The sequence below is a fragment of the Hibiscus syriacus genome, unplaced genomic scaffold (assembly GCF_006381635.1).
Source record: "Hibiscus syriacus cultivar Baekdansim isolate YM2019G1 unplaced genomic scaffold, ASM638163v2 tig00112498_pilon, whole genome shotgun sequence".
Classification (NCBI taxonomy): Eukaryota; Viridiplantae; Streptophyta; class Magnoliopsida; order Malvales; family Malvaceae; genus Hibiscus; species Hibiscus syriacus.
The window spans coordinates 1900762-1916761 of record NW_024063347.1 but is presented as its reverse complement, the minus strand read 5'-3'; the positions used below and the strand labels follow the sequence as shown (position 1 = coordinate 1916761).

General features: G+C 31.6%; 2 protein-coding genes across 2 annotated transcripts; both read right to left on the bottom strand.

Annotated features, from left to right (window-relative positions):
- Positions 1–2996: 2996 nt before the first annotated feature.
- Positions 2997–3721, bottom strand: LOC120180668. The gene has a single exon (XM_039185952.1). It carries the CDS (start codon positions 3624–3626, stop codon positions 3009–3011), a length of 618 nt encoding a protein of 205 aa, XP_039041883.1. The 5' UTR covers positions 3627–3721; the 3' UTR covers positions 2997–3008.
- A 2998-nt stretch (positions 3722–6719) lies between these two features.
- Positions 6720–11018, bottom strand: LOC120180665 (ABC transporter G family member 25-like). Its single transcript, XM_039185950.1, is given in 4 exon segments — positions 6720–7663; positions 7665–7828; positions 9905–10733; positions 10815–11018. Coding segments are annotated over 4 exon segments (1971 nt in total). The 5' UTR covers positions 10941–11018; the 3' UTR covers positions 6720–6811.
- Between the last annotated feature and the right edge of the window lie 4982 nt (positions 11019–16000).

Below are 16000 nucleotides of genomic sequence, written 5' to 3'. Positions count from 1 at the left end.
TTGCTTATCTTCGTGAAATTTATTCTTGTTTCAATTCTCTCTCTTACGAAGGTCAACCCAAAATGAAAAAAATCAGCACAAAGGAGCAGGAAAAATAACTCGTCACCTGACGATATTCGAACTCTCCCGGGAAACCCAATGTACTTAGCAGGCACACACCTAACCACTCGGCCAAAGCGACGTTACATCAATACCGTCATTTTATCTAATTATGTTAGTGTTTTTGTTTAAAATGATAACATGCTTCAGCTGATAAGTACACTTACTGAGTCAGCCTACTTGCTGTATATGTGAGACAAATATCGCTCCCGTTTTGGTTCATGATTTGGGTATAATGATCAACTTACATGTGAAAGAGTTCATTCAATCATACTCATTTATTCTGTACGAAATTGTTCAATTATCGAAGTGATTTCAGTTCAAGTTTTTAATTTCATTCGATGAGTTTGAATTTAACTTCTTTTACCGAACTCATTTTTTTTTAAGAGTAAAAACATCTGCATTGCATGTGATCCTCTTTTGGCAAAAACTGAATGACATATTTTAGAACAGTTTAGTAACAAGGGTTACAACATGTTTTTGTACAACTGCAGCGGCAATTGCATACCTTTGGACATTTAAGACGAGCATTTTGATCTGCAAGAGGAAGGCCGGCAATGAGGTTGAGGACAAGAGCAGCACCGTCATTTCGGAGCTCGGCAACAGCTCGAACACGAACCGCATCTACACGATTCTCCATCCAAAGAGCTGCAGCAGTTGCAGGTCATGCAGTTACATGATTCTTCCTGCTCGTAGCGACAAAAAATAAGGGTCCAAATAACGAATCAACGAGAGTTTTATTGCTTACAGAGGGTATATAAGGGTCCAAATTTGCCATCACAAAATCCGTAACCCTGAGAAGAAGAAGAAAACAAGAATATAAACTTTATCTTGTAATGCATAGAATTCATCAATAAACAAGCAATGATCAACAAGATGTTATTCAGGGTCATTAGAGCCTGCATAATAATTTGATTAAGGAGTTAATTGAGTGAGATGTAAAATGTGGAGAACCTAATTGAATAATTTCAAATTAGATAAAAATTGGAAGTGGCAAGTGGAATCAAATATTTTCAATTTTGATAAAGTGAATTAGAAGGAAGGTGCATGAGCATAAGTGATGATGAAGGAGGGACAGGTCCTCATGCGCACACACCCATATATTATTATCCGTACCCTAAAGGATCCTTTTATGCTTCCCTGTTCCCTACCCACATCACGCCTCTTTATTGCCCTATTAAAATACAACACGCCTCTTCATTTACCTTTTATATCTTTTGTTGACTTTTTTCTCTATTAAAAATATCAAAATTTTGGTAAACTACACATTTAGTATCTAAACTATTGTTTTTATCTTTTTTGGTCACACAACTATTTTTTTAAAAAAATCATGCCTAACGTTTAAGTTTTGATTTTATTTTGGCCACACGTCGTTGAATAATTAACGATGATGTTGACTTGTCGTCATAAAGTAGTACAATATCATCATTGAAAAAAATAAAAATAAAAATTCACGTCAACAATTATGTTAATCTTTTAACGGCGGGTGACCAAAATGAAACTAAAACTAAACATTATGTATAATTCTAAAATAATAATTGAGTGACCAAAACAAAATAAAAGTGATAGTTGTGGTACTAAACGTGTAGCTTACCCTAAGATTTTTACCGACAATCAATTAATATAATGAAAAAATTTTGAGTTAAGAAGGTGTCCTCATAATAAACTTATGTAATAACCGATATAAATTAGTTAATTAATAAATTAAAATTTTGTGGTTATAAAAATATATTAAAATTGTTATGTCCGTTATTTAAAATTTATTAATAATTTTATAGGAAATAAATCAAACTCTTGTCAAAATCAATGTGAATATATAATTAAAATGTTAAATATATCTATCAATTGGATGCCACTTCTGTCACATTTTTTCTAATACCCTCCTCATGTCTCCATCTCTTTGTGATTTTCAAATGCTGTTTAATACTCCTATTACATTGGTTTAATTCTTTTAACTTGTTTTTGGAATAAATCCACACTTAATTCTTTATTTCAATATATTTTCCATTATAATACTTTTTATTCTACATTAATCTTAGAATTCAACAACTTTTTTTCATTTATTATAATATTTTGTTACCGACAACCTTATTTACTCTTGCTTTGACCGATGACATGACCAAAATTTTGGTAAGATGTACCATTGTCTCTATTATAGGCTTTTACTTCTTTTGTACCGACCCCGCTTTCTATAATTATACATCTGAGAAACTTTTGTTTTCAACAGGGAAAAAACCAACATTTTCATGATTTAAAACTATAAAATTTCAAAGCACTATAGAATAACATCATTTTAAACTGAATTTATTGATTCTCGATTTTAAATCAGATATTATTTTATAATCACTTAAATTATAAAAAAAAAAAGGAAACATCATCTCAAACCCAGAAACATGCAGGTAGTTGAACAACCTAAGAAGTTGAATTTTCTCAACATCTGTCTTTTTCTTTGCTCCCACATGGGGTAATGTAATCTTCACTCGTATTGTCCATAAACACCGCATGGAATATACAGCAAAACCAATGAAATTATTGTATCCATGTTTCTTCTAAATCACCTCAAGTCCCTCGTTAAACCAAAGCACCGCATACTCATTGATTTATAGTATCCACGTACAGTTCTATGTATAATTTTACAAATATCTTTTATGTAAAGACAGAGAACCTTCTATAAATACTATTATAATACCAAAAAGACATTAAATAATACACTGACATCTAATAATTTCAGCTTTCCATTAATATTATATTACAAATGACTTTGTGCCCGAAGACATCATCCCTTGTCTTCTTCATATGCAAAGGAGGAAAAAAAATAGTAAAGGAATCTAAGTTGTTTTCTTATTTAACATCATGATCACAGCACCACCATGTCAATGTGATTATCGATTTGCGTAATTAGGGTACATTTAACGAGAACGACGGTGATTGATGAGGTCATAATCTGCAGTTCTTCGAGACCTCGGAAGATACACTATTGATTCTGAAACTGTGCAACTTCTTTTACACGAACTGTAAAGATTGATGAACCCAAACCTGTCACTCACGCTTCTCGTTACCTTAGCTCCGTTCCAGAGATTTCTGTCGGTTTCTTGATCACCGTCTTCCTTGGAACACTCAATCAACGCCGCGAAAAAAGGATCCATTCGCCGGAAACTCTCGGAGACGCCGGCGGATGGTTTCTTCCTTGTTAGCATGTCTTCGAAACTGCTGGTTTTTGAGGGTCGTGGGATAGTCTGTGGAGGCAATGGCAGCAACTTCATGGAGTAGTCCTTTTTGCTGTGATTTTGTAGCTTCTTTGGGATCCCTGGTAAATGTTCCCAAGAGAATGGTACACCTGAAAACCGGAATGGAGTTCCGGGACTGAAAGGCGAATCATCGGGAAAATACGAAGATCCCAGTGAAGATGATGACGATGATGATGAAAGTGACGAAGAAAATGAAGGGTATTTGGCTACCGGGACTACGGGGCCACATTCTTTTGCTGCCGTCTGCTGATGCCCGATTTGAGTTGAGGAGGAACCCATTGCTTTAGAGAAAATGAAGAGGAAGATCAATTTGTGTTGCCATATGGTGTTCTATGAGCTTCCTCTTATTTATTGGTTTATTATGGCTTAATAGTCAATTTAGCCCCTTAAAGATTTTGATTGATCAAAATTGACCTTTCAAGTTTTTTTCCATCAATAGCTTTGGCACCTCCTAACCCATTAAATATATTAGAAATCTCCAAAATCAGACGTCCGAACACACGAATATAAATTTACAACCTGGAACTACCAAGTCCCGCACACAACAAAAACTAAACATACTCGAGGAAGCAAAAGAAAAATAACAAACGCAAGCAAGATAGTCCCCCATTAACACAATTGGAATTAAATTCTATTGACCCAAATTTGTATAGAAAAAGTTGTAATATCCCAAAATTTAGATAGTGACTAAAATGAAAATTATGAAAGTTTGATGACTAAAGTATAAAATTTGAAAATATTTAGGGACCAAAAATGATAATTTTAAAAAGTTACAAATTGACCCGTAAATAAATAGTTTGTCTTAAAAATAATGTTTATGTGGGAATCAAAATTTTAATACGAATTTTGTAATAAAAATATGATAACGTTATATTATGAGATTGTCAAATTTAACATATGTTTTAACATAAACATGTGTTCTCTAAACATCAACAAGTTTTAACATAAATACACAAATAAACATGAACATATGTTTGTTTATTCAAACTCAACTCATTTACGATTATATTGATTAACGCTATAATATTTAATAGATAATATTCATTATAATAATATTAGAAGTAGATGAAAAATCATATGTAACAATTCAAACTTAAATTAATTTTATTTTAGTAAATTTTAAAATGAAAAAATTGGTTTAAGGTAAAAAATAATACGTTAATTAAAATATTCTTGAAACATACATTGGGATATATACATGGAAATTGATAGCATGTATCTAAAATGTTGAAATTTTACATCAATTTATATATCGTCCATAACATTTTAACTAGCTTATCTTCTTTTTACCTTAAACTAAAATTATTCACTCTAAAATGGATTTAATTGATTACTTAAACAATGTTTTGTTTTATCAAATAATAAATAACAATCTATTTATAATTACCATATAATTATATCAAAACTATATTATCAATTGAATAATTAATAGAGAATCTCTAGGTTGAGTTCTAGAATAAAGGCCTAAAGACATCCCCCCCCCTCAATTTTGTTAGAAAAAACATTTTAGTCTTTAAATATTTTTTTCACTTCTTTTGATCAACGAATTTTAACTTTTTATCAAATTGGGCCAATCGACTGAAAAAAATACTAGACATGTTAAGCTAACATCAGCTATTTTGTTCTTTTTTTCTCTAATATTGATGTCAACTTGATAAAAAAATACAAATCTATTACTTTTTTAGTCAAAAGGCTCAATTGGATTAAAAAAATTAAAAATTCAAGGGCCAAAATATATTAAAAGAATTTAAGGACTAGAATGTTTTTTTTTAAAACAAATCCAGTGGTAAAAAAATGTCATTAGGCCTAAAAAAAGTAATCTAAAACAACACTAACTATGAAATTAGTTTTAATTCTTTTGTAGGTTAATTTGACCATTCTTAATCTTTATATATTTATATATAGCAAAGAACCATATAATCTTGATTATAGAAGAATGCAGTAAAAAGTAAACAAGATTATTTAGTTGTTGGAGTGTTGAACTGATGATTAGTGAATCAAGATTATTGGTAGCCTCGACAAGTAATATTATTCTGGGATAGGTTTAGTCTATCCAATGACATACGCGATATTTTAAAAAATTATGGGTGAACGTTTGAAATATTAAGAGTGATGAACTTATAAAATTCTAAGAGAAAAATGAATTATCCATAAAAAATATAAAAAAATATAAAATATATGATAATTAAAAATTTGGTGACTACTTCAATCGTCACCCTGGGTTCATCCTGCTTCTACTGTACTAATAGATATATACAGAGTATGGACTGTGTTAAGCATACGCCTGCACATCTTAAGCTGTCTAAGCCTTGGGTTTGGCTTGATAGCCTCCAACCCTAAAATTAGAAACCTAATTACCCCTCAACCCCTCTAATCAATTAATTAGGGATAAGGATTTTGTAGCCTTTAGGTTTTGAGGTTAACTATTTGGTAGGTTGTTCATTAATAGTTAGTTATTGTAAAAGGATATTTTATTCATTCCTAGGTTGGTTAACAAAATTTTACCATGTTAAAACACGTCTTATAAATTAATTTATATAGTAGGCCACTAATATCTTATAACTATCCTAACTATAACATGCACATTATATTAAACTAGTAAAGAAGTTCAATGTCATGTTACCAAATAATGTATTTTATTTTGTGAACAAATTTATTAAGTAATTCGATTTCGTTGATTAAATTATTTTTTGATATTGGATTTTCCTTGATTGCATCTATCCTCATCTTTATTGAAAACAACGATTGACTAATACATTGTTATTATAATTTTTCTAATTCTCAAATTACTAATAAGGAACAACATATATGCCTTGATAATTTTGAAAATTACCTATAATTCCTTGTTAATTGATTTTATTAAATTAAACAATTTATTGGTTTTCTTACTTGATTGAATTTATTATTGATGCGAAATTCCTCTAATTAACATTTTATTAAATTAAATATATTAATTAATTATTATTTTTTGGGGTACTGGTTACTTTTTTCCCACGTCCAAAGCAACAAACGATACAAAGTCTGGCTAACCATATCCGTCGGATGGACTGGGCCTTTTCTGATTGTTCTTTTCAGAGATTGTCATAGAGCGGGCTCACTTTGTTTCATGATTAGTATGGAGTCAGAAATTGTATATCGGTTAAAGATAAAATTTTGATTTTGGGTTGCTTAAAAAAAATAACGGATTAGCATAACATTAAGCCACTAATTTGCATATTCTATTGAAAGAGAGCAAAGAAGAAAAACTGCAAGTTTCTTGCAGAAATGCAAACAGATTCTTTCTATGTTCTGAAATGAAAAGCTTTACTTTTTGATTCCTCTGACACAGTTAGCGTGACCCAAATTCGCACTAAGCATAAATTAAACCAACCTGAACAAATATTTTTCCAGGCCAACTTGACAAAATTTACAATTTTAAGGCCTTTGTACGAATAACAAGAATCTGTAACCAAATACAAAGGCTCTCAGCCTTTGATGCGCCTCAATGCAAGGTAAGCGAACAACCTATATCCTACGAACATTAGAATCAAGATTCCGACGCTTAGTTCAGGCCTGATTTGCCCCACGATGTCTTGATCGATCAACTTGCAGCTAACCGTACTACTTCCGTGGTGCGAGCAGCCCAACTGGGACGACACTTTCTTTCCGTCGCCGTATTGGATGTTGATAAACAGCTTATAGCTGTAATATGTAGTAGAGGCATACTTGATCCATGTCATACATGATGGAATCTTATGCACGTAGAATCCTCCCGTTAGAACAAATGCTAGCATTGTGACTGTAACTATGGTCGAAGCCTGTTTGGCATCCATGATCAATGCGCCTAATGAGAGGCCGAGCCCTTGAGACACGAGCACGTAGCCGAGAAGAACCAACAATGTCAGTAGAAATGACACCAAATCGGGTTTCAATCCGGTCATCCAATATGTTACGAGAAGGAAAACCGTGGGGAGAATGAGCTCCATCGGGAGGTCTCCGATTATCCGTGCCATGAAATAGGAAGATAGGGTGTACATACCCGAAGCACGCTCCTTCATGAAGATGGCACGTTCTTGAGGAAACGCAAATACTGCATTGAACGATGGCAAGACGCCCCAAAAGATGGAAATGAAGAAGAGGAGACCTAGGCGATCTTGGATATCTTGATAATCCGAGTGCCACCACATTAAACCGGCCAGCATGGCGGCGGTGATTACTTGGAACACTCTGAGGGGGTTGAAAGATTCTTGCTTTCTTTCTTTAAGGCTTCTTTGAAGCAGAATGCTAAACTGATAGAACCAAGTGGAGATCAAATCTGTTGCTACACCGGCCTTCTTCGGAACAATGGCTGCCGACGAAATGCGAATCTTTAGCCGGAACAGGGGTGGTCTCCATGCAAGCAGCTTTAACTTTTGGAGCCAGCAGTGTGTTGTAGGAAGCAATTAGGGTTTGCTTCACGTTTGGCCTCTCTCTTTCGCTTACACCATCAAGTTTACACACACCTGAAACGAATAGAATAAAATTTAGGATTTTTTTATTTTTCAAAGCAACACTGTTTAGACGTGAATAAATACGACCCTAAGAATAAATGTCTATTTAGAATATTTCTTAACCATTAGTAATGTACACATTTTGTAGACACAACAACTCAAATTTAAATTCTCTAAATAAAAATTACATTAGCGTATGTTTACCTAATGCATACAATTCTCTACAAATTAGCATATATTCCCAAAAGAGATTAAAATAAAGCTTTACGGCATGTATTACTTTAAATAACAAAAGTATTGACAAATATCTGTCCAGAACTTCAGAATATTGTATAAAATCTATAGGTAGTGCGAAGAACAGGAACTCTGAACGTGTAAAAATATGGTGGAGTGGGATTAGATTTCCTTTACAGCAAAATAGTAAGAAAGTCATAAACATCAACTATTGTTTAAAAAATATCAACAGTAAAGTTGGGCCAAAAAAGTAAAAAAATTTAATACTTTATTAACAGACAACATGACTAATGACAGGTTCTTGTAATATTATTGCGCATGGAACAAGTAGAAGGAAATACTAGGAAAAGCAGGTCCCCATTATGAAATTAAAGAAACTGAGTTTCTGAGCAAAGCTAAAAGAAATTGGGATTAAAGATGACCAGTGTTGGTGGGTAAGGTGGGAGTCCACTCAGGTTTGGTACTGCCCCTGCCACTATGGTCTGATCATAGTGTTGGTCTTTAAACATATCGGAATTCCATAGATGGAATTAAAGAAAGGGAGAACAACCAGAATATGTATTTCAGATCAGTCTTTTATAATGAGAAGGAAGTCAATTTGGACAAGTGTAAAGGCGGAATAGGACAAGGGATAGACCGAAGAGAGCGGGAGTAAGTTGTTCTCCTAAAATTTCAGATTTTCATATAATTTAATTTAACTTTTGTATTTTTTATCGATAATATATTTTTGTCCTAAAATTATATAAATTATCTCTCTTAAAATTTTATAATTTTATCTCTAACCTAAAATCTTACGAAAAGATAACTTATGAGACCGATGTATTGACAAGCTATTGTGAGAATTATTGGCTAAGAAAGCACATTCCTACACAACCAAGATGTTTTCTAACGCTATCAATGGCGTCATATGCCACAAACTTCATCTTTATTATACTAAAATATTCCTAGAGATGATGATGTCCAAGAGTCCAACTTTAATACCATGCACCCCCATGTAATATTCGTCTTCTTAATTACTATGTCATCAAAAGGCTACAAATATTGAAACGTATCGAAGAGCACTTCATCCACGATTGGCACATAACATTGTTCTTTGTGGATTAGTGACGCACCCCACCATTTATTGTATATGCATATCGACTATGAATGATATATCATGTAGAATCATTCATACATATATGGACAAATTAAGATAAATATTAGAATCAAATAAATTTAAAAGGATCGCAATCCCTCCTCTCTCTTTAATGACTTAGTCCTACAAACATTAAAGTTTAAACTATAGGTTAAAAAGCAAATTTATTTGATTTAAAGCTAAAGTTTGATTCCAAAGTTAAATTCCCAAATGATTCACGTAACCCATCTATCTTTGGTAATATAAAACGTTGGTGACCTAAAGATTAGCTGATGAATGGATGATGGAATTTGTGTTTCATAATTCATGGCATGAGCTAAGCTAAAGGTGGAAACCACAGTGCGTTGGTTATGGAAAATCTTCATCAACTGAAAAAGGAAGATTTGGAGCGAGGGATCATTGGAAAAGACAGAAAAAAGAATACCGCACTATCCATTTTTATCCATCTTAATATATAGTGTCATGACCTATTATTGTCAACTAAGTAGTATTTGACTCACCACTCATTTGCCAATATTTCTTTTGATAACTTTTCTCCTAGCTAATGAAGAATCTATTCGTACAGTAAGTAAACAGCAACAAGTCATCTTCAAAACGAAACTAGAAAGAAAAGGAAGTGAGTGACTTAATTCACATATTCGAGTTAACTCAGCTAAACTCATGTGAAAGAAAGCAAACAGCTGTAAAAGCAGAACAAATTGAAGTTGAAGCCGACGTACCGTTAGCGAGATCAAGGAGGAAATCCGCAGGATTCATAGGAAAAGACGGTGAGAATCCAGTCGCCTCAAAATAACCCATGGCTTCACTTCCCTTGCCGAAATACAAGCTTCTTCCTTCACTCAACACCAACACTGAGTCGAACAACTGATAAACTCGGCTAGAGGGTTGGTGCATGGATGTGACTATGGTCTTCCCTTTCTGAGTCAACGAACCCAAAATCGAAACCAACCGGTGCGCTGCCGTCGAGTCCAAACCCGACGTGGGTTCATCGAGAATAAGCAGACTAGGGTTTATAAGCATTTCATGTGCTATGCTCACTCTTTTCCGTTCTCCACCCGATATCCCACGTATGAAACTGTTTCCAATGATTGTGTTTTCACATTTGGATAACCCCAACTCCGACAAAACCGTTTCGGCCACCGAAATCTTGTCCTTGGTCGACAACGTGTTTGGTAACCTTAAAAGGGAGCAAAACACTAAAGTTTCACGAACTGTCAAGTGAGGGTACAGAACATCGTCTTGGGTAACGAACCCCGTGCGTTTGGCTATTTGTTTAGTGGGTTTTCTGTTGTTGGCAAGCAAGCTCCCGGATAAATTGCCATGGCCGTGCTGGAGCCTCCCTGCTAAGGCATTGAGGAGAGTAGATTTGCCGCTGCCTGAAGGACCAAGGATAGCCAACATTTCTCCCGGTGAAACCATGCCCGTGATGTTATTTAATATCGTTTTCTCTTGATCAGACGGTGTGGATCCATGGTTGAGCACGCGTTTGATACTGATACCCTGTGTATTGGTCCCTTGTACCTTCACCTTGTAACACACGTCCATGAACTGATAAACGAAAATAGACAAGAATATTAGTACCATAAAAGGTCAATCCATGTTTAAGGTCAAAATGAAATATTTTTTTACCTTGAGTGTGATAGGATAACATGAAGCCATTAATGATGGGAGGTGATCACGCGAATCTCGAGAACCATCTTTTGAATGACGAGTACCATCCTCATTGGGAGCTTCCAAACCACCAAAACCCGGCATTATTACCTTTCAACTTTCCTTCCTTGGATTCTTTTACTTTCTCGGGAAAAGAAAAGAAAATTTGTGAGTGTGGAGATGAAGGAGAGAGCAAGAACTGAAGAAGAATATGAAAGAGAAAAGGGGGGGAACGGGACACGGGGTATTTATGTAGGTAAAGAGGGAAGTGGGTGCCACGTCAAAGGAAATTGTCCCAAAGTTAAAACGGGGTACGTGGCAGAAGACCTGACAGATGGCAGCTTGCCAACGTTGGTTCGTGGGAAGTGCGCTATTAAGCAGCGTGCCCTTTCATTTCTTTTTTTTCTTTTGTTTCTCTCTCTTTCGTACCCAAGAGTTCATTGAAATTGAAAAGTTTAGATACAATGAAGAAAGCCAGCTAGCTAGTGGAAACAATTATTATTAGAAGCATTCATGGTGGTTTGGCCGCAGCTCAATATCTTTTTTATTTGGTTAGAAATATAATCCAAGTCCTCATATGTTTTGCACATTTAAAATTCAGTTTCTACACTTTTTCAAATTTATTAATTTAAATTTAATTATTAGTATCATTAAAAATTATTTTATTAAATTCAGATATATTATAACATTATTTTTTTACTACATGATTGTTAAGTAGAGTAACTAAATTCAGTTTATATAACTTTATTTTGTACAAGATCATATTTAAGTTTTGAATTGAAAAGTAGAATAATTAAATTATAGAAAATAAATAAAAATATTAAATTCCAAATATGCAAATAACACAAATAAAACACATTTTAATCATTAGATACTAATATAATATCTCAGTGTTGAACATACAATAAAATAGACCATAAAGATATTGATTAAGAATCATTATAACAAATACAACATTGTAATCCTATATTTATATATAAAAGAGAATTATTAACTAAATGCTTCATTCTTCTTACTCTAGCCTACTAGAGTTATCAAATCTCATTTTCTTTTTTCTTTTTTAATACTCTCCTTTAAACGTTATTTAATTAAAGATGTTTCTAGATGCTATTTATCGTATTAAATTGTTATTTAATTTGAGTTATCAGACTCAATTTTTCTTTGAATATTTTCCTTTAAACTTTATTTAGTTAAGAATATCTAAGTTCTAGATGATATGTATATTTTTTTTAGCAATGTAAAAGTTATATTATTGAAACTTGATTTTAATTGTTATATAACTGAAATAATAGTTGAAAGATCATTATCTTAAAATAATAATTATAATTTATTATTATTTTATTCAAAATTTTATTAAATAAAGTACATCACTAATCATTAAATTATTATCGATTTTTATTTTATCATCAAATTATTTTTATAGCAATTTAAAGTGATTACAAAATAATCTTTATTAACTATGAATAATACACACATCTTACAAATACATTTATTTCCTATACACCATATTTATGATGCTATACACACCATAGGATACTTAGCCTAAATATTGGCTCGCATTCGCCCTCCATTGAAAATTCTCTACAAATCAGTGTAGAGAAGTATAAGGTGACGGCGTAATGTTAATTTTATGATTGAATGAAGTCGAAGTTTGTAACCTGATGAAGCTCGTTCGCGTTTAACCGCTGCTTCTTCTTCCCTCTGTTGAATCCTGGAAAGATTTTTCTTCCGAGTTTCGGAATGATCACCACGCCATTCTACCTATAAACCAATCTACTGTTAAAAACAATGACAACCAAGAATATTACTACTAGATTCATAGATTACCAGATTCTCATTTTTTTGCTTGCCAAACAAAAGATAAGGGGTCCATTATAGGCTAGCGGATATTAATGGCTTTGAAAGCTAATAAAGCTGCTACCCTCCATTTAATTACTAATCTGCAATACTTGACTCTCCATTAATGCAAAAAAAAAAAAAAAAATTATTCCTTAGTAGATATCGAGATCAAAAGCCTAACTATTAAAAGGTAGTAATAAACACAGTAGGTACATAGTTATTGTTGTTACTTTTTTATTTAATTGAAATAGTCTAATTATAAGTCAAATCAATAATGTAATTATTAGATTTTTGAATAGTAACTTCGAAGAATATTAAATTATTTAGCCTCCGTTCGGTTTTTATTTTATTTTAATTTTTTTTTCAAAAAATATTTTTTATTTTTTAAAATTAAAAAATATGTTTGATTAATATAAACTAAAATCTGAATAAAAAATAAAATAGTAAAAATATATTTGATATCTAATTTTAAAAAATAGAAATAAATAAATAATTATTAAAAATAAATAAAAATATAAACTTTTTAAAAAAACCATTACATTAATTTAACATGTGAATTATAAAAATATAAAACAATAATGTTGATAAAAATGTCATAGCACAAAATTTGTTTTTCTTTTTATAATAAGAATATAATGTTATTGTATATTAGACATCAATTAAATTTTAAAATTACATTAAAATATTATTACAAGCAAGAGCACAAAAAATCATCATTAAAATAAAAAAATATATGTTTAATGGTAATTGAGACCCTCAAACTTTTGGGAAAAAATAACTAGTGTAGCCACTTAAAGTTTTTGCACTGGAAAAAATAATCTAACCTTTTGAAAAACGAAATTAAACGTTGACTGTCAGGATGCTTACATGACAATCTACAATATTGATGTGACATTACACGATACACGACTATGTAATAAATGAACTTAATTGATTTTTAGACTGAGTTTGATGGTGTAATTGTTTTTTTAGAAAGTTTGAGAATTTACTTATTTTTAAAAAAGAAAAACAATTATTAAGATATTAAATACATTAAACATAAAAATACTAAAAAAATAAATTATTAAAAAATTTCAGTTTAAGGATTATATTGAGTGTAGAAAAAAGTTTAGGGACTATATTGATTTTTTTTGCAAAAATTTGAGGGTTTTATATACCATTAAATCAAAAAATTATTGTTAGTATAATATGTACTCGTGTAAGTTAATTTAAAAATCTAAATCGTATGTTTCCTAATTTTTCAAATTTCTAAAATAATTTTATTTAAAAACACTGAAAACCTTTTTTTTATATTTTCATATTTTCACTTATTTTTGTTTTTATTTTTCAAAAATCACTTTCTAATTTTACAAATAAACATGTTTTCTTCAACATTTTGTGGTTTTTAAGAAATAAAATAAAAAACCTATATTTTCTAAAACCAAACGAATTCTCTCTTTTTTTTTACTTTGTTTAAATAAAATTTAAGTGGTGGATTTTTATATTTCCGTTTTTTAATTGAGATCTCATAATTTTATAATATATATATATATATATATATATTAATATAACTGATTTATATAGATTTTATCATATTATCATATATATATATATATATATACATTATTGTTTTGTTAAAGTTATTCACTTTAAATATTTTTATTTGAAATTTTCATTTATATGTTATGAGTGATAATTAATTGAAAATAGTTTGAATTATTATGTTCTAACTCTTAACATTAATAGATCAATGATAGAAGAAACGCGGTATTGAGACTAAGTCGGATTTATTTGATATTGTCTGAGAAAATAATGCGTACGATTGTTGAAAGGAATAGTTGTATTTTCAAATTTTCAAATTTTTATATAATGTAAGTGTTATTTTATAATTTTTTATTGATAATATATTTTTACTTTTAAATTTTTATAAATTTGTTCTATAACCTAAAATGATGATGCGTTAAGCCGCCTATGGACAACATGGTGGAAGATGTGCGTGGGATGAGAAAGGACATTAAGTTGAATGAATATTGAAGCAAATGAATGCGCTTTGAATATATATGACATTGGAATTCATTGAAATAGAAAAAACAAAGGAATTGATGTGGGAGTAAATAGGGTAGGCAAATAACGACACATCTTCAAATTTAAGCAGAGCATAGCATGACGTTAGTTGCTAATAAAAGTAAAGCACAATGAAAGGGAATGGAACACCTCAGGGCTGACCTTTTACTATGTTGACACCTCCGCTTTTCTTTGACCCTGACGTCCCTACTACTACACTTGTGTGGGCAGCGGGTCCCATCCACCCCACGGAGGCGGTGACTCGTGTCGACCACACGACGAAAGTGGCACGTGATGGCCACTAATCCCTCCCTCACTTCCCCCACTTCGCTTTGTTTGCCCATAACAAATCAAAACTGGATTCTCTCTCACACTATCGGCGCGTGCTCACAGGGTAACAATATAAATGCAAAGCTGGACTCTCATTGGACCACGTAATCCACCCTCACCTTTCAATGAAACTATAGCCAGGGAACTTATGCAGTTAGGTGCGTTTGCGTTCTCTCTTGCTTTTTGATTCATGTCATGTTTCCATATTCAGTGAAGGGATTTGGCCCGTTCTTTTCTTTTTTCTTTCATTAGGGAACCAAGAGAGATACATGCAACAGCGGAAAATTAATATCAAAAGCTCACTTAACCAAAACTTTATTTTATAATAATATCAGTAAATCTTATATATACTTAAAGATGAACATATTATTTTATGTTAAGGAGGTGTGTTTGTAAAATTTTAAAGAAAGATGAATTTTAAAAAATTCTGAAGGATGAAAATAAATTTTTAATATAAAATACATAAAAATATTTAAATTATATAAGATTTTATAATTTTTAAGGTTGATTGTTCCATCTGCTCTATAGGTACATTCCTCAGTATGCCTCTGTGTGTGTATATAGAGTAAATGTGTACAGCCGAGAAATCTGGTTTCATAGAGATGATAATGAGCAATAACATTAGAAAGCAGTCGACCAGAAAATATGGTAAGATGATTCCAATTAGAGTGGGTTGATTTGATAGCATCATCGTCAATTCAGTGAACCAAAATATCGTAAGATGATAATGATATTTTTATAAAATTAAAAGGGATTTAATTAAAAATGTTCAAAGAAATTAAAATTTGAAAGGAACCAAAATATAATTTTCCAAAAAGTTTAGAGGTAAGGCCCATCTGGCCTATTATTGTCTGTCTCTACATTATTCACCTAATAAGAAAATTAATTTTTAAGCCTCCTTCAATAAAACAATGATATATGTTATCATCTTATTTGTCACAAAATTTTAAAAA